Source organism: Fukomys damarensis, unplaced genomic scaffold, assembly GCF_012274545.1.
Source record: "Fukomys damarensis isolate Sample0158 unplaced genomic scaffold, DMR_v1.0_HiC HiC_scaffold_13, whole genome shotgun sequence".
Taxonomy (NCBI): domain Eukaryota; kingdom Metazoa; phylum Chordata; class Mammalia; order Rodentia; family Bathyergidae; genus Fukomys; species Fukomys damarensis.
The window spans coordinates 10,831,971-10,849,481 of NW_022900925.1; the positions used below are offsets into that span (position 1 = coordinate 10,831,971).

Here is a 17,511-nt window from a genome sequence, read left to right on the forward strand (position 1 = left end):
CCTGGCCCTCCCGAGCCGCGACCGCTTGCTCGAGCTGGCGTGTCCAGCAGCCGGAGACGCGGATGCGCGAGCTGCGCTGGCTGGGGCTGCCGGCACCCTGGAGCAAGTCTACAATCGCACCCAGGACCTGCTGGCCGGGTACGGCCTGCTGCAGCTGGCCTGAGAACTGCGGCGGCGAGGAAAGCGAGCAGCGGGAACCCGGTTCAGTTCAGCCCAGGATCTCGCCCAGGGACCAGCCAGTCACCCGGGGGCGGGGCGTCTAGAGACCACGCCCTCTCGGTGACGCCTCCGCAGCTCTGCCTCCCTCCCCGACGGTGTACGGTTTGGGTTCCTCCCTACAGCCGCAGTCTTAGGAAGATGGGAGGAGCTGAGATAAATAAAGTATTTTTTGGCAGGAGCTTTCTGTGATGACTGCAGACGCTTACAGGGAAAAAAAAGAAAATATGGGAAGATGTGTCATCTCTGTTCCCGGTAGCCAGGACTCACTCTCCCCTTGGTACCAATTTCAAACGACTCCTTTGAATTCCATTGCCAACGCCTGGTCTGTAGCCCAAACCTGTCCCCTGAGCTTCACTGCTTTACAGACAGCCCTTTCCTGGCCACTTCCACAGACATCTCAAACTCAACGTGTCTAAAAAGGATCCCAACAGCTTCGTATCAGAAGTGCATCTCTTCCTGTGTTCTCCGTTTCCATAAATAGTACCCTCTGCCTTCCACTACCGAAGCCTAAAGCCTGCGCACTGTGCCTCACACCAAGCAGGAGCTCAGCTACAAAACCTATTTACAGGGGCCGGAGATTTAGCTCAGTGGTACCGCCGCCTACCTCTCAAGCACAAGGACCCGAGTTTGATCCCCGGTACCAAAAACAAAAACAAACAAAATCTGTTTACCAAGTGACTCCTTAGTTACTCCCACAGTAATGATCATAAAAGAGCTTGACCGTTTTATACACTCGCTTCCAAATTATACCTCGCTGCCACTTTCTTCTGGACTCCAGAATCCTTAATATATATCTACCTATTCTGCAATTTCATTTAGATATCAACTAGGCATTGAAAATCTACATGCTCAAACTGAGCTTCTCCATTCCCCTTTCTCCCAAAATACTCCCTTCATAGCCTTTGCTAGCTCCATAAATAACAACTCTATTCTTCCAGGTCCTTAGACCAAAAATCTTGTTTTTCTGTGAAGAGACTTCTGTTTCTCTTTCATTACATCAACATTCAATCTGTGAGAACCTGACCATTTTCCACTTTCTCCACTACTACTACCCTTGTTCAAGGCATCCTTATGTATCACCTGGATTATTGCAATATTTACTTATTTGGAAGCAGGCTCTTCATAGCCCAAGCTGGTGTTGGGATCCAGACCGCCTGCCTCAGACTACCAAGTGGTGAAATTAACCTAAAGAAATCAGAAGGGGGTCCAGGGATTTAGCTCAGTGGTTCTGCTGCCTGCCTCGCAAGCAAAAGGACCTGAGTTCGATCTCCAGTACCCCCCAAAAAATAAATTCATTTGGGCTGGGGATTTAGCTCAGTGGTTCCGCCACCTGCCTTGCAAGCACAAGGACCTGAGTTCCATCCCCAGTAACACACACACACACACACGCACACACACACACACACACACACACACAGAAAGAAAGAAAGAAATAAGAAGGGGACCAAGGATTTGGCTCAGTGGTTCCACCGCGTAAGAAAAGAAAAGAAAATCAGAAGGAATGAAATAATAAAGATTACAGCAGAGATAAACAGACAAAAATCAATGAACTAAAAGTTTTTAATTTTTCTTTTTTAGTGCTGGGAATTAAACCTGGGGCCTCCTGCATGCAAGGCAAATGCTGTGCTACACCCCCCAGCCCCAAACATTGGTTCTTTAAAAAGATCATCACAATAGACAAACACTGTAGCTCAAATATGCTAAGAATGTATGATCAAGGACCTTGGTTCAATTCCCAGCACCACATGTGCACACACATACAAAATGGAGAAACCTTTAGCTAGATGGACTGGGGTAAAAAGAAAGATGTAAACTATGAAAATCAAGGATGAAGCTAGCTGGGCATAATGGCATTTGCCTGTGAGCCCAACACTCTGGGAGCCTGAGGCAGGAGGATCACAAGTTGAATCCAGCCTTGGTATTTTTTCTTTTCTCTCTCTCTCTCTCTCTCTCTCTCTCTTTTCTTTTTGGTACTGGGGGTTGAATTTAGGACCTTGCACTTGCAAAGCAGGTGGCAGAACCACTGAGCCCAAATCCCCAGCCTTTTTAACCTTGAACTCATTATATAGCCCAGGCTGGCCTCAAATTTGTGGCAATCCTCCTGCCTCAGCTTCCTCAGTGCTGAGATTACAGGCATGTGCCACCACATCCAGCCCTTAGTAGCCTATTGAGACCCTACCTCAAAAAGGGAGGGGATTGGGGATTTAGCTCAGTGGTTCCACCGCCTGCCTCACAAGTGCAAGGTCTCGAGTTTGATCCCCCATACCAAAAAAAAAAGGCTAAGGGTGTGGTTTAGTGTGGTGGAGTGAGGATCCACAAAACCGTGTGTTCAATCTCCAACACTTATTAAAAATATTTTATATATATGAAATACTATAAACAATTGTAGGTCAACAAATTAGATATCAATTTGAGTTTGTTGAGTTTTTTTTTGTGTTTTGTTTTGAGATATGGTCTCACTATGCAGTCAGGATGACCTCAATCTCATGGTGATCCTCCTGCCTCAGCCTCCAGAGTCCTGGGATCACAGGTGTGTGCCACCACACCCAAGAAGACAACCAACATGGAATGGGAAATTTTTAAAAATTTTTAGTATTTTAAAAAATTTAATAAATTTTATTTTATTTTATCATATCTCCCCTTCAAGCCCCTTCTCTTCCCTATGTGCAGAAACTTTATTAGAAATGTAAAAATTCTTAGACATAAACTGGAGGAGTAACTCAATGGTAGAATGTTTACCTAGCATGTGTGAGGACCTGGGTTTGACCCTCAATACTGCAAAACAAAATTAAAAATAATAATAATCCCCCAAAGAAATCTACAGAGTAAATGCAATCCCTACCAAAATGCTAACAGCATTTTTTTTTTGCAGAAATGAATAGACTAATCCTAAAATTCATATGGAAATGAGATCCAGATAGCCACAACAATCTTTTTTCTTATTTATTTATTTTTGCCCACAATCCTGGGGACTAAACTTAGGGCCTTGCACTGAGATACTCCCCACATCCACCACCCTCACCCTTTTTTTTTTTAAGATAGGGTCTTGATCCAAGGATCTAGCTCAGTGGTTCTGGCACCTGCCTCACAAGTGCAAGGACCACCTTGAACTTGTGATTCTTCTGCCTCAGGCTCGTGAGTAGCTGGGATAAAGGCAGATTTCACTGGCAGGTACCTGCTTGGTGACCAATTGATGTTTTGTTTTGTTTTGGTTTGGTTTGGTTTTTTGAGACAGGGTCTTACTATGAGTTGAGACTGACCTTGAATTCACTATGTAGCCCAAGCTGGTCTCGAACTCACAGTGATCCTCCTGCCTCAGCCTCTCAAGTGCTGGGATTACAGGCATGCACCACCACGCCTGGCAGCCAACTGATTTTTGACAACGGTGTCAAGACCATTTAGTGGGGAAATAATCTTTTTAGACTAGCATAGTGGCACACACCTGTAGTCTCAACAAAAATGTAAAAATAGGGCCAGAGATTTAGCTCAGTGGTCTGGCAACTGCCTCACAAGTGCAAGGACCTGAGTTTGATTGCCGGTACCAAAACAAAAACAAAAAAGCAAAAATTAAAAATATTAAAATAAAGCCTTTGCACTTCAAAAGATACTAATAAAGTAAGAAGACGAGCTAATGGGAGAGAAACATTTGCAAATTCTATATCTAATGTTTCTAGTAAGTAAAATATAATATGAACACTTATAATGCAACAATAAAACCACATATAGTCTACTTTAGCAGCCGAGTGTGGTGACTCACATCTGCGTTCCCACCACTCGGGAGGATGAGGCAGAAGGAAAGCAGTGAGTTAGAGGCCAGCCTGGGCTACATGTTGAGTTCAAGGACAGCCTGAACTATATAACGAGACCATTTAAAAAATAAAAATAAAAAAAAGAGGGCTGGGGATTTAGCTCAGTGGTTCTGCCACCTTCCAAGCGCAAGGACCACAGTTCTATCCCCAGTACCAAAAAAAAGAAAAATTCATACATGATTGGTGCAAATGTAAAACGGTGAAGCTGATATAGAAAACAGTAGTCTTTTTTTCAAAATGTTAAAACAAGCCCCAATAATTCCACTCTTAGTATGTGGCATGGTCATTCTAATTTGAGACTCTCAAGTCTATCTTTTTTTTCTCTCTCAACTCTATTTGTGGGCCCTTTAAATCACAGCTCCAATCAGATAGATTGGCTCTGGCCTGTACGATTTTTTTTTTTTTTTTTTTTTTTTTTTTTTTTTTTTTTTTTTTTGTAGACTGCTTTTGTTCGTTCCTCGCCACACTGCCATCAAGTGCTTCCGGTCACCAAAGACCCGTCCTTTCTTTTCCCTTCTGCCGTCAACCGTGGCATAGTTTCCGCTCCCACAAGCCCTTCGGGCCCGACTAAAGAGAGTGACAGGGCGCTTTACGACAGTTGCTTTGCGGTAGCACCGGAAAAGAAAGATGGCGGCTACCTTGCTAGGTGCTCCGCGAGCGGTTCCTGCACCCTGCTGGGGACCAGAGGCCATCACCCCGGACTGGGAAAACCGAGAAGTCTCCACAGGGGTGAGGAAGTTATTAAGGTTCAGGAGATGTGCACAAGGCCTGACGCGGAGAAAGAGTAAAGTCTGAATCGATATGAGAGAGGGGAGGTGAGCTGTGAGGCAGAGAGAGAAGTATTCTGAGGATGTTGGAGAGGTGTCGTACGCTTGGTGGAAGCTGTAGGATGGTTAAAGCGTGAAATTCTGAAATCCTACGGAGTGAGGGAAACCCGTGGCGTTTGACAGTTGGAATTCTGCGCAATGTTAGGCCTTTCCCACACCCGATATTTGAAAATGAGTCTGTGGCACACGAATTCTGTATTCCAGGATCTGGATGAGATGATTGAGGATTGTGTAAGCAAGACAGTGTGGAAAGACTCACTCTTATCTCTTTCCCCAGACCACGATTATGGCTGTGCAGTTTGACGGGGGCGTGGTTCTAGGGGCTGACTCCAGAACAACCACTGGGTGAGCCAGGACAGATTTGTGAAGTCTTCCCATCTTCTCTTCCTACCCTACCTGCTAGCCCACCACCACCCCACCCCACCCGACCCATATTCTGGTGATGGAACCTAGGGCTTCACATATGCTTGGCAAGTGCTCTACCATTGAGTTACATCCCCAGCTCTTTAAGCCCATTTTTAGCCTTCTCACACTACTGTGGAAAGAGAGGTTGGGCTGGGGATTTAGCTCAGTGGCACCACGCCTGCCTCACAAGCACAAGGTCTGGAGTTCTATCCCTGGTACAAAAAAAAAAAAGAGAAAGATCTCTCCTCTCCCTGAAAATAAACATTAGTCCCATTAGTCCCATCTTCTACTACTTCCAGTTTCTGTCACTTTTTTTCTGGACTCCTTATAAACGTCTGTCCTCCAGGCTTCTTCAGTTTGCCTGAGAACCCATAGGCAATACTGGAATTCCTATCCTTGAGTCCTAAGGAGTGGATAATGATAAGATGGAGGTGGGAGGTAAATGGGATTCTTCACTCACTGTTCTGCCATTCTGCAGGTCCTACATCGCCAATCGAGTGACTGACAAGCTGACTCCTATTCATGACCGCATTTTCTGCTGCCGCTCAGGTTCAGCAGCTGATACCCAGGCAGTAGCAGATGCTGTCACTTATCAGCTTGGTTTCCACAGGTGCTTGAAGGGAGAGGAGGAACAAGTATCTGAAGGGAGGTGGGACCTAAGATGCTAAATATTTTTAACTCCCAGGTCCTAATGCTGCCTTCTTTGTGACTCCCCCCACCTTCATCTCTAGCATTGAGTTGAATGAGCCTCCACTGGTACACACTGCAGCCAGCCTGTTTAAGGAGATGTGTTACCGATACCGGGAAGATCTGATGGCAGGAATCATCGTCGCAGGCTGGGACCCTCAAGAAGGAGGGCAGGTCAGAACCTCTCAGAACACTGGAATCAGGCCTTTGATCCTCTCACCTCAGTTGTTTTTCTCTTTTCAGTCTCTACTGCACTTACTTTTCACTCTCTCCAGCCCTGTCCCACAATGGACAGGTAAATGCATTTGTATTGAGGGAAAGGTCTACCTGGTGACTCTTTTCCTTCAATCTGGCAGGTCTACTCAGTCCCCATGGGAGGTATGATGGTAAGGCAGTCCTTTGCCATTGGAGGTTCAGGGAGCTCATATATCTATGGCTATGTTGATGCTACCTTTCGGAAAGGCATGACCAAGGAAGAGTGTCTACAATTCACTGCCAATGGTGAGAACTTGGGCTTTTACACCTGTGAGATTCAACCCTCACTATACCAGCTAGGCCAACATTCCCCATCCCTTATAGTATTCCCAGCAACTAACTCCAAACCCAACTTCTTTTTGTCCACAGCTCTTGCTTTGGCCATGGAGCGGGATGGTTCCAGTGGAGGGGTGATCCGCCTGGCAGCCATTGAAGAATCAGGGGTTGAGAGGCAGGTACTTTTGGGTAACCAGATACCCAAATTCACTTTTGCTGCTTTACCACCCCCCTGAATCCTGAGATTCTAGGCTGCAATAAGAGATACCAATACCCCATAATGATTTAAAGATTGAGGGCCAGGAATGTAGCTCAGCAGCACAGTGCCTGCCTGGCAAGCCCTGAGTTTGATTCCTGGTCATCCACCCAAGAAAAGATGTAAAAATTTAATAAACAATTTGTCAATGCTATCTTTGGTGCTTTTGGGTTCTTTTCTTGATCTCAAGCCTACACTTGTCTGGTCCACACTTGGATTTGCACAAACCACAATACTGAGCTCCAAGGAAATTGGAGAGAGGATGAAAGGAGTTTTGAATGCCCCATTCCTACCTAAACCTATGCATGGGTGGTTTTCAAACCTGTTTCTTCAGACCATTTTTCCCTTGTCGTATCCAGGTATTTTAACCCCCAGAGTGTGGTTGATAAGGGGACTAACAACAACACTCTCACTGTTCAAGTCCTGAGATTGGGGTCACCTCCCCTGCTCTGCCTCCTGCCACTCATCATGGATGTCTACTGGCCATAAGGCCAGAGCTCTTCATCCCAGCCTCATGGTTACCGCTCCTAAACTTGACCTTTATCATCTCATTTTGTGGTTAGGATGCAGCAGTGTGATTTCCTTCGCTTTGGGGAAAGAGGTGGGCCTGTCTGCAAGTAGAATTTGAGATTGATATTGGGTGGTAGAAAGCAGTAAGGAGAGCTTTAGGCTAGAATCATTCCTGTGGGAGACAGAATGGACTGGCCCCTGCAAAGCAGCTTCCATTCAAGCCAAGGATGAAAGAGGAACTCAGCGGTGCTCACTGACAGTGACACATTCTGTTTTCTTTTCTGCAATCTATGCAATCCTAGAAGCTACATTTTAAAACTTTTTTCTAGCCTGGCATGGTACTACACTCTTGGGATCCCAGCACTCGGGAGGCTGAGGCAGGAGAATTGCCATGAGCTTGAGGCAACCTGAACTACATAGGGAGATCTTGTTTAAGGGAGGAAGGTGCTAAGGATGTAGCTCAGTAGCACTGCACCTGCTGGTAAGCACAGGGTCCTAAGTTCAGTCCCAGGTACGGAAAAAAAAAAAAAGGACGAAGTGAGAAAAAAAAAAACCTTGATCTAGAATACATATAATCCTGCCCTGGAGGATTTTGGAGGGCAAGAAGGAGGCTTCCTAGGAAAAGTGATGATGTCCTGGATTAAGTGAAAAATAATAGAAGGATCTCTGGCTCCAAACGATAATGTGCAACACTTTTGATTTCTGTGCCCAAACCTCTTCCAGCCAGGCATAGTGCATGCCCATAATCCAGAACTTGGGAGGCTGAGGCAGGAGGATCAACACGTGTTTCAGGCCAGCCTGGCGTATACAGGGAGAACCTATCTCAAAAGCAAAATCTTTTCTCCCAAATCCTCCCTATCTCAAGGCATCATCTTTGATTCCTCTTCTTCTCACACTTTACATTCAGTGTGACAGTTAAATCCTAAGACGTTTATAAAAGTATGTGTAGACCGCAGGCATGACGGCCCCTATCTGTAGCCTCAGCACTTGGGAGGCTGAGGCAGAAGGATCACTGCAGGTTCCAGGCCAGCCTGGGTTCCATAATGAGAGCTGCAAAGTGCGTTCAATGCCAACCTGAACTACATAGTGAAAACTTGTCAAGAGAGAGAAAAAAATAAAGTATGTGTAATATTCATCTTACCATCTCTATACCCATCTTGACCCAAGGCACCATCATCTCTTACCTGAAGGGTGATAACAAACGCCTAAGCTGACTTGCTGTTTCCATACTTGCCCTTATATGATCCTTTTCCCATACAGCAGCCAAGATGATCTTCGTCAATGAAAATATATTGATTACCTGCTTGATATTCTTCAGTGTCTCATTATTCCACTTACCATTCCACTTAGCGTAAATTGGCTCTTAAACCATGACCTAGAAAACCTCACAGCGCCAATAAATTTGACGCTCTAGTCACTGGCTTGCTTGCTTGCTTGCTTTCATTTATTTTTTTTCCTGTTTCTTGAAATTGAAATTTTGCACTTAACACAAATTGCTGTTTTTTTGTTTTTTTGGTGTTTTTTACTAAGGTTGTTCTTTGATTTTTTTTTTTTTTTAACTTTCTTTCTCTCAATACTAGAGATCTAGGGCACTCTACCACTGAGCTACGTCCCTAGATCCATGACTTTTTTTTTTTTTTTTTTTTTAATGCCAGGGATCAAACTCAGGTCCTTGTGCTTCCAAGGCAGGCGCCAGAACCATTGAGCTAAATCCCCAGCAATCCATGACTTTTGTTTTTTTGTTTTTTGAGACAGGGTCTCACTATGTAGTTCACACTGCTCTGGATCTCACTGTGTAGCCCAGGCTGGTCTCAAACTCGAAGCAATCCTCCTGCCTCAGCCTCCCAAGTGCTGAGATTACAGGTGTGTGCCACCACACCTGGCCATGACTTTTAAAATTTAGTTTTATTTAAAAAATTTTTTAAACACTCTTTTGTTTGTTTGGTTGGTTGGTTTGGTTTTTTGAGACAAGGTTTCACTATGTAGTTGAGACTGACCTGGAATTCACTATGAAGCCCAGGCTGGTCTCAAACTCACAATGATCCTCCTGCCTCAGCCTCCCAAGTGAGGGATTACGGGCATGCACCACCATGCCCAACCACTTTATTTTTAAAACTTGTTTATTTATTTTGAGATAGGGTCTCCACATGCAGTTCAGGCTGGCCTTGAACACTTGCCAATTTTGCTTCAGTCTCCCGTGTGCTGGGATTACAGATGTGCACCACCATGCCCAGTTTGACTTTTTTTCCACTACTGGGAATCAAACTCAAGACCTTGTGCTTACCACTGAGCTACACCCCTGGTGAGCTTACGACTTTTTAAAAATAAACTTCATTTATTGATTTACAGTACTTATTCTACAGTACTGAGAATTGAACCCAGTCCTTTGTGTATCCTAGGCAAGCATTCTACCACTCTACCACACTACCATTCTTCTACATTCCCAGCCCATTTTGTTTTTTAGTTTTGAGCCGGGCATGGTGGCACACGCCTGTTATCTCAGCACTCTAGAGTCTGAGGCAGGACGACGGAAATGAGTTTGAGGCCAGTGTGGGCTACACAGCAACACCCTATCTCTAAAAAACAAGCCGGATGTGGTGGCACATGCCTGTAATCCCAGCACTCAGGAGGCTGAAGCAGGAGGATTGCTGTGAGTTCGAGATCAGCCTGGGCTACATAGTGAGTTCCAGATCAGTCTCAACTATATAGTGAGAGGGGTGGGGATTTAGCTTAGTGGTTCCAGTGCCTGCCTCGCAAGTGGCAAGGGCCCACGTTCGATCCCCAGTACCAAAACCAAACAAAACCAAACTACATAGTGAGACCCTCTTCTCAAAAAAAATAAATAAGTAAAGACAAAAAAAAAATAATGTTTTTGAGACAAGGCTCCCTAAGTTGCCTAAGGCTAGCCTGGAACTTGTGATCTTCCTTCCTTATGGTCGTAGCTAGGATTACAGGTATGGAGCACTGCACCCAACAAGCTTTGAGTGAAAGGTACAGAGATTTTCCATGTATCCCTTTCCCCCATATACACATTGCCTCCCCTACTATCAAAATCTTGCCCCAAAGAGGTACGCTTGTTGGAATCAGTGCCCTATGCAGCCCATCCTCAGCTTTCACTTAGCTACTCACCATTCCAGTCTCAGCTCAGATGTCTCCTGTGAAAGACCTGTCCTGACCAACTTGAAGAAAACCACCTTCCTCATAACCCTCACATTACTCTGCATCATTTTGTTCATAGCAGCATTTATCACTTTCTGATATTATGCTTGCCTGTTTGTTTACTGTGTCTCCCCCTACTAGAAAGCTCACAAGAAAGAATTCTTTCTCCTTGGCTCACTGATCTTCAGTGCTGGGCATGGAGCAGACACTAACATTTAGTAGCTGTGTTCCCCAAACTCATCTGTTGCCCTCCCCAGCTCTCAGTCTCTCCAAGCTTGCCCTCTCTACACTCAGCTCTAAAGCTTAATTTCAGCAAATTTACTTTCTTGTGGGCCAGGGATTTAGCTCAGCTGCACTGTGCCTGCCTCGAAAGCACAAGGTCCTGAGTTTGATCCCCAGTATAAAAAGAAAAAAAAAGTTTACTTTCTTGCTAGCCGCACATCCCTCATCTACTCCACCATTCACCATTTCTGTGCCCCACTCCCATCTGATGCTATATTTCCCACCTCAGCCCCAGTGCCTTGTCACTGTCTATCCCCCCAGCGTACCGATTCACACAACATTTGGCAATTCTGAGCAAATTTAATGAGAAAGTCATGACAGGACTGAGGGAGCTGGACACTTGGGCCCCTGAGAAGTAGGGTAAAGGTAGGTTGCCAAATATTCCTAATTGTTGCCTTCAGACAAAATTGGGCATGCTCAGGGTGGGATGGCCATAGACTCAATTGTTGCCTTCAAATGGTGGAGTCATTGGCTGTTGCTACATCGTGCAGCTGGTGGCGGAAAGAGAGTCGAGCTTTCCTGCTGAAGTAGGCACCGGCCCCCTGGGAAGGAAGCCCTCTCTCAGCCACGACGGGGACCATGGCTGGGCTGGGATCTGGAGGGGCAGCAGGATTCAGGCCTAAAAGAGGGATTGGAGGGGACAGAAAGGTTTTGCCAGACAGTGTTCAACTCCTCACTTCCCACCCACAACTGAGAATGAAAGAGGCCTGCAGCTTGGGGGCCTGCCAGGTGAGGAATGTTGTTGGAGCAACGGTATTATAGAGAGATGAGAGAAAAGACTGGCTGCACAGGCATATGGCTGAGCAGTCGCAAAGCACATGCCCCAAGTCCCTCTCCCACTTGTAACAGCCCCCACGCTTGGTGTTGTATTCTGCTGTCACCATCTAAAATCAGGGCTGACTTCTCTATTCTTCATGGAGTCCTGCAAAGTCTTAGCCCTGTGAGGATGTGAGGGATCCACTTCCCACCCAGAAGAGAGGAGATCTTTTTCCCTTAGCTGGCTTGAGGATTTACCTTTCTCTCTATAGAGCCCCCCTTTTCCTCCTGTGACCCCCATACCTGCTCCTCTTTCAGTCCCCCGATGTCTCCGGCATCCACACCACGGGAAACACCAGGCCCCCTTCAAACCCATCTCGAGAAAACTGGAGAAAACTGGAATGCTGGGAGTGGCCAGGAGGGACCCAGGAAGAATGTGGTTTCTAAACCCCCTCCCAGTGTGGGCAAAACTACCACTTAGCCTCTCACTGCCTGGTATTTATAGGCGCCAGGGATGAAAGGTGGAGAACAGGGAGGAGCAAAGGGGTAGGGGGATAACTCTATCCAAACACCTACTTTTGTATGGCATGGTGGCACATGCCTGTCATCCCAGCACTCAGGAGGCTGAGGCAGGAGGATTGCTATGAGTTTGAGGTCAGCCTGGGCAACATAGTGAGGCCTGGATAATATAGTGAGTTCAAGACCAGATCCTTCTGGTGTGAAAAACTAAAAGTGTAAAAAAGGATCAAAATGTATAATTGATATTGGGTAATAGAAAGAAAAGGTCTAAAGGTGTAGGGGAACTGGGAAGGGTGGGGGAAAGGTAACAAGGGAAAAGAAAAAATATGAGAAGAGGAAAAAAATGGAAACAAAGTCTTTGTAAATAAGAAAGGGTAGAGGGGGTGAAGGGAAGGCAGGGGAATGGGGGGAAAAATAAGAACCAAGATACATCATATAAAGAGACAAGATCCTAATGATGAATGTAACTATACTGTATACCTAAAATGTACCAATAAACTTAATGAGAAAAAAAAAGATCAGATCCTGTCTCAAAAAACAAACAAAAAAAATCTATCTTTTTGTGTGGCTCTTGGGTTCTCCGATCCTCATGTAAAAGTAGGTAGACATTAGGAGGGGCACGTGGCAGAGACCGACACAGGGCTGCTATGACTCGGTGAAAGCTCATACCAATGCACAACAGCTTGGGCCAGTCTAGACACTACTGGGTATGGGGACCTATTGCTTTGTTTTGTTTTGTTTGTTTTGCTTTTCTTTTGGTTTGTTTTGGTGGTGGGATTTGAACCCAGGGCTTTGCATATACTAAGCATCTGCTTTGCCACTGAGTTACTTACTCCTCCAGTGTTATGGCTTGTGTCTAGATGTCCCCCCAAAGCCTCGTACAGTCTTTTTCAGAAGTAGCTAAATCTAGAGTGTGTGACTGATTCACGGTGCAATGCTGGGATTAAGGGTGTGTGATTACTAAATCAGTCAACCAAGTAGGGTACGGTGGCTCATACCTGCAATCCCAACATTGGGGAGGCTGAGGCAGGAGGATTGATGGGGGCTTTGAGGCCAGCCTGGACTACATAGTGAGTTCAAGGCCAACCCAACTACAAAGTGAGACCCTTTCTTAAAAAAACAAAAACCAAACCAATAAATCAGTCACTAATTGGCTTGGTACCACCCTAAGCCCAGTAGCCTAGATAGAGTATAAAGGGGGCAGAAAAAAAGCTGCTAAGGCCCCTTGTTGCTTTTGTTATCTTGTGGGTGCCATGAACTGCTTGTCCTCTGTGACTCCCCTCTGCATAAGTCACTCTGCCTGGGAGTCAGCCAGTAAATGGACTGAAACCTCTGTAAAATGTGAGCTAAATAAACCTTTCCTCCTTTAGCTTTGGGTATTTTGTCTTAGCAATGACAGAAAAGTAATACACTCAGCCTTCTTCCTTCCTTTTTTTTCTTCCTTTGTGAGTGTATGTATGTGCCTGTGTGTTTTATAATGAGAATTTGGGTGCTGGGGATATAGCTCAGTGGTTCTGTCCCCTGCCTTGCAAGCTCAAGGACCCAAGTTCAATCCCTGGTACCAAAATAAATAAATAAATAAATAATGAGAATTTGAAGTGCCTAATGTATAAAATTTGAAGCCAGGTATGGTGGGGGTACGTGCTTATAATCCAGCATGGGAGGCTGACGCAGGAGAATCACTGAACATTTGAGGCCAGCTTGGACCAAATAGTGAGACTGTGTCTGTTTTTTTGTTTTTGTTATTGTTGTTGCTCTGTTTTGTTTTGTTTTGAGACAGAGTCTCGATACGTAGTTCAGAATGGCCTTGAACTAACTATATAGCCCTGGCTGTCCTCAAACTCAGAGATCCTCCAGCCTTAACCTCTCCAATTCTGGGATTGTAGGCATGTAGTTCCACACCCAGCACAGAATAAGAAATTTGTTGTTTTACAGTGATAGGGATGGAACCCAGGGTCTCTTACATGCTACATAAGCACTTTACCCCCAGCCCTAGAAAAGAAACACTCACTCATTCATGATCTACAATCCCAGCCCTAGAACAAGAAACTTTACCAGCCAGGGATTGTTATGGTCTGGTAGCTTTTGTTCCTTTTTTGCGGGGGGTGTTCTGAGGTGGGACCTCACTGTGCTGCCCAGGTGGGTCTTGAACTTGCTGAGGCTACAGATGAGTGGCATGGGGCCACGGTCTCCTGTCCTCTTCCTCCTTCTTTCTCTTCCTCGTCTTCTTCTTCTTTTATTGGTACAATTTAGGTATACAACACATTTACATTCATCATTGGGAATTTGTACCTTTACATGATGTATTTTGGTTGTCCTTTTTAATAGGGATAGTTATTAATTACGTTGTGTTGTAAGGACTTTCATGAATTACCTCTTCTCACTTAATCATGTCAACTAACAGGGTGTGTGTGTGTGTGTGTGTGTGTGTGTGTGTGTGTTAGGGATGAAACTTAGTGCTCTATCTCTAATTTTAGTATATGTGCTGCCAAAGCGAGCACAGTGCTCTATCTCTATACCCAGAGCCCTCAAAGATTTTTTGAGGTGTTATTATTACTATCATGATTTTACAGATGAAGAGCGGCAAGGACTAAGAGATAACTTGCCCAAGGTCACACAGGCAGTTATGGTAGAGCTTGAGCCAAGCTTCTCCAAACCCAGTCCAAATCAGTCTGACTCCAGAGAATACTATGCTAACCACTGCACTGAGCTTCCCAAGAACGTCCGCAGTCACTGATGTCCTCAGTCTTTCTAGGGTGGCTAGAACTCAAACAGAAAGCCTCTGGGGGTCCAGAACATCATGGCCACTGACTAAGTGCCCTAGAGTAAAACTGTGTGAGTGCTGTACCCTTCAAGGTGCCACAGTATAGGAAAAAGCACTGCTGACGATACTTTACCACTTAAGAATCTGTATTTTTTTTTATTTTATTTTATTTTTTTTTTGGTACCTGGGATTGAACTCGGGTCCTTGTGCTTGCAAGGCAGGCCACCAAACCGCTGAGCTAAATCCCCGGCCCAAGAATCTGTATTCTTAAAACAAATTTACTGAGAACTAGGAATTTAGCTCAGTGGTGCTGTCACCTGCCTCTCAAGCACAAGGTCCTGAGTTTGATCCCAGCACCCAACAAAACAAAACAAAAAACCAAATTTATTGAAGTAAAAATATGCATACAATTCCCTCTTTCAGCCTCCCAGTAGTGGGAATTACAGGCATACATGGCTGTCTCTACCTTAATATGCATATGTTAACATATGGTTCCATAACTTTTATTAAGTATATACACTCATGTAGTCATCATCAAGTGAATTATGAGAACATTTCCATCACCCCAGAAAGTTTTCTTGTAAAACATCCTATTAGGGGCATGCTTATAACCCCAGCACCTCTCCTGGGGCCCCTACTGCATTTCTTTGAAAGTGTACTTTCAAAATTCTGCCTACTACATTGCTTTATGCCTCTTGAGAAATAGTACAAGACTTGAGCAGACACTTTATAAAAAAAGATATACAAATAGCCAGTAAATACGTGAAATATGGTCATTAATATTTAGAGATATGCAAATAAGATTGCAGTGATGCACTTATTACAACTATTAGAATAGAACACTAAAAGACATTATTTTTACTGTACTGGAGATTGAACCCAGGGCTCTGGTCCTTTTTCCTCTCTTTCTTTTGTTTTTTTCTTTTTCTTTTTTTTTTTTTTTTTTTTTTTTTTTTTTTTTTTTTTTGTCTTGCTAAATTGCTAAAATTGCCTAGACTGGACTTGAATTTGTGATCCTCCTGCCTCAGCCTCCCACAGTGCTGGGATTATAGATGTGCACCACCATGCCCTGCTAAAATCGACAGTATTGAAAGACAGTTTAGCAGTTAATAAGTTAAATGACTATTTATATGACCCAGCAACTCCCTATTTACCTAAGAAATGTGATAGCCACTCAAAGACTTATTACAGAAATATTTATGGAATCTTTATTCAGAATAGACAAAAACTAGGGACAACCCAAATGTTTCCCAAAAGTAGAAAAGAATCTGCTGAGGGGGAACATCTTGTCTTTTAGGATCTGGAGGAAAAAAAAAAAGTCCTGTTTTCTCCTGAACTGTAAGTTTCAGGACAGCAGGCTATGAGAGTCTTGTTTACTATTTTACTGTCTGCGTCTGGCACAGAGCAAGAGAGCAATAAAATGTTTTGCGAATGAATGAAAGAATGAAAGTTTTCACGCCTCAATGCATTTGCAACCACCATCCTTCTGTCTTTTTTTTTCTCATTGAGTTTATTGGTACATTTTAGGTATACGGTACAGTTACATTCATCAAGCAGGCTATGAGAGTCTTGTTTACTATTTTACTGTCTGCGTCTGGCACAGAGCAAGAGAGCAATAAAATGTTTTGCGAATGAATGAAAGAATGAAAGTTTTCACGCCTCAATGCATTTGCAACCACCATCCTTCTGTCTTTTTTTTTCTCATTGAGTTTATTGGTACATTTTAGGTATACGGTACAGTTACATTCATCACAGGGATCTTGTACCTTTACATGACAGGTCTTGGTTCTCATTTTTTCCCCTTGTCCCTGCCCTCCCTTCACCCCCTCCTCCCCTCCCCATTTACAAACATTTTATTTCCATTTTTTCATTTTCTCCTATTTTTTTTATTTCCCTTATTACCTTTCCCCTACCCTTCCCACTTTCCCTACACCTTTAGCCCTTTTCTTCCTATTTCACATTGTCAATTATCTCATTAGGATCTTATGTACTATTATAGTTTGTTCATACCAGAGAAACTATTCGGTATTTACACCTGTGACTTATTTATTTCACTTAGGAGTATATCCTCAATATGCAACCATTTCCCTATGAATGACTCTAATTTCTCATTCTTTATGGCTGAGTAGTATTCCATTTTATAGAAAAACCACATCTTCTTTATCCAGTCTCCAACTGATGGGCAAATGGGCTGTTTCCAAGTTTTAGCTATTACAAACCGTGCCGCTATAAACATAGGTGTGCATATATCACTGTGATATGATTCTTTTAATTCTTTTGGAAAGCTACCCAGCAGAGAGATGGCTGGGTCAAATGGAACCTCTAGTCCCCTCTTTGAGGTATCTCCATATTGATTTCCACAGTGGTTGCACCAGTCTGCACTCCCACCAACAATGGAGAAGGGTTCCTTTCTCCCCACATCCCCGCCAACATTTGTTATCCCCACAAAGAATGGCTGCTTCTGGCCTTTTATTATTTTATACCCTCTATCTACAAACGGTATCTGGCCCCAGCCGATGTGGTTTGCAGCGGGCCACCCTGGAGGGACCAGGTCCCGGCCAGCGGAGACTCATCCCAGCTGGAGAGGGCCGGGCAGGGTGAGTGGAGGAACGCACGCAGCTCGGAGCGCGCCCGTCTGGGTGGCTGCAGGCCAGGCTCGGACAGACGCGGTGGGACCGGCGGACAAATCAGCGCTGGGCGTCAGCCGGACCTGCAGAACGGGCCTCTCGACCTAGCAGGCTCCCAGGGTCCCCAGAGAGGTGGGGCTCCCCCAAGCCCCCGCGACAG

General features: G+C 44.7%; 2 protein-coding genes across 3 annotated transcripts in view; both read left to right on the plus strand.

Annotated features, from left to right (window-relative positions):
- Window positions 1–186, plus strand: part of Gltpd2 (glycolipid transfer protein domain containing 2) — a 1,335-nt gene extending 1,149 nt beyond the window's left edge. The window contains 1 exon segment of the mRNA XM_033762730.1: window positions 3–186. Coding sequence (XP_033618621.1) covers window positions 3–163 — 161 coding nt within the window. The 3' untranslated portion in view covers window positions 164–186.
- A 4,430-nt stretch (window positions 187–4,616) lies between these two features.
- On the plus strand, window positions 4,617–6,843 carry Psmb6 (proteasome 20S subunit beta 6). Of its 2 annotated transcripts, none has more exons than XM_010605780.3 (6): window positions 4,617–4,757; window positions 5,133–5,200; window positions 5,739–5,870; window positions 5,992–6,121; window positions 6,304–6,448; window positions 6,552–6,710. In XM_010605780.3, the coding sequence occupies exons 1-6, from the start codon at window positions 4,656–4,658 to the stop codon at window positions 6,614–6,616; spliced, it is 642 nt and encodes a 213-aa protein (XP_010604082.1). In that variant the 5' UTR covers window positions 4,617–4,655; the 3' UTR covers window positions 6,617–6,710. The 2 variants fall into 2 exon arrangements, with proteins under 2 accessions (XP_010604082.1, XP_010604081.1); XM_010605779.3 differs by having other exon boundaries at window positions 4,619–4,757; window positions 6,572–6,843.
- The last annotated feature ends 10,668 nt before the right edge of the window (window positions 6,844–17,511 follow it).

What these genes read in the sequence shown, in the direction of transcription:
- Psmb6 (XM_010605779.3), top strand. Translation starts at nt 4,656, where the DNA reads ATGGCGGCTACCTTGCTAGGTGCTCCGCGAGCGGTTCCTGCACCCTGC. An exon ending in ACCCTCAAGAAGGAGGGCAG is followed by an intron (nt 6,122 to 6,303) that starts GTCAGAACCTCT and finishes TCAATCTGGCAG; the next exon opens with GTCTACTCAGTCCCCATGGG. An exon ending in TCTACAATTCACTGCCAATG is followed by an intron (nt 6,449 to 6,571) that starts GTGAGAACTTGG and finishes TTTTGTCCACAG; the next exon opens with CTCTTGCTTTGGCCATGGAG.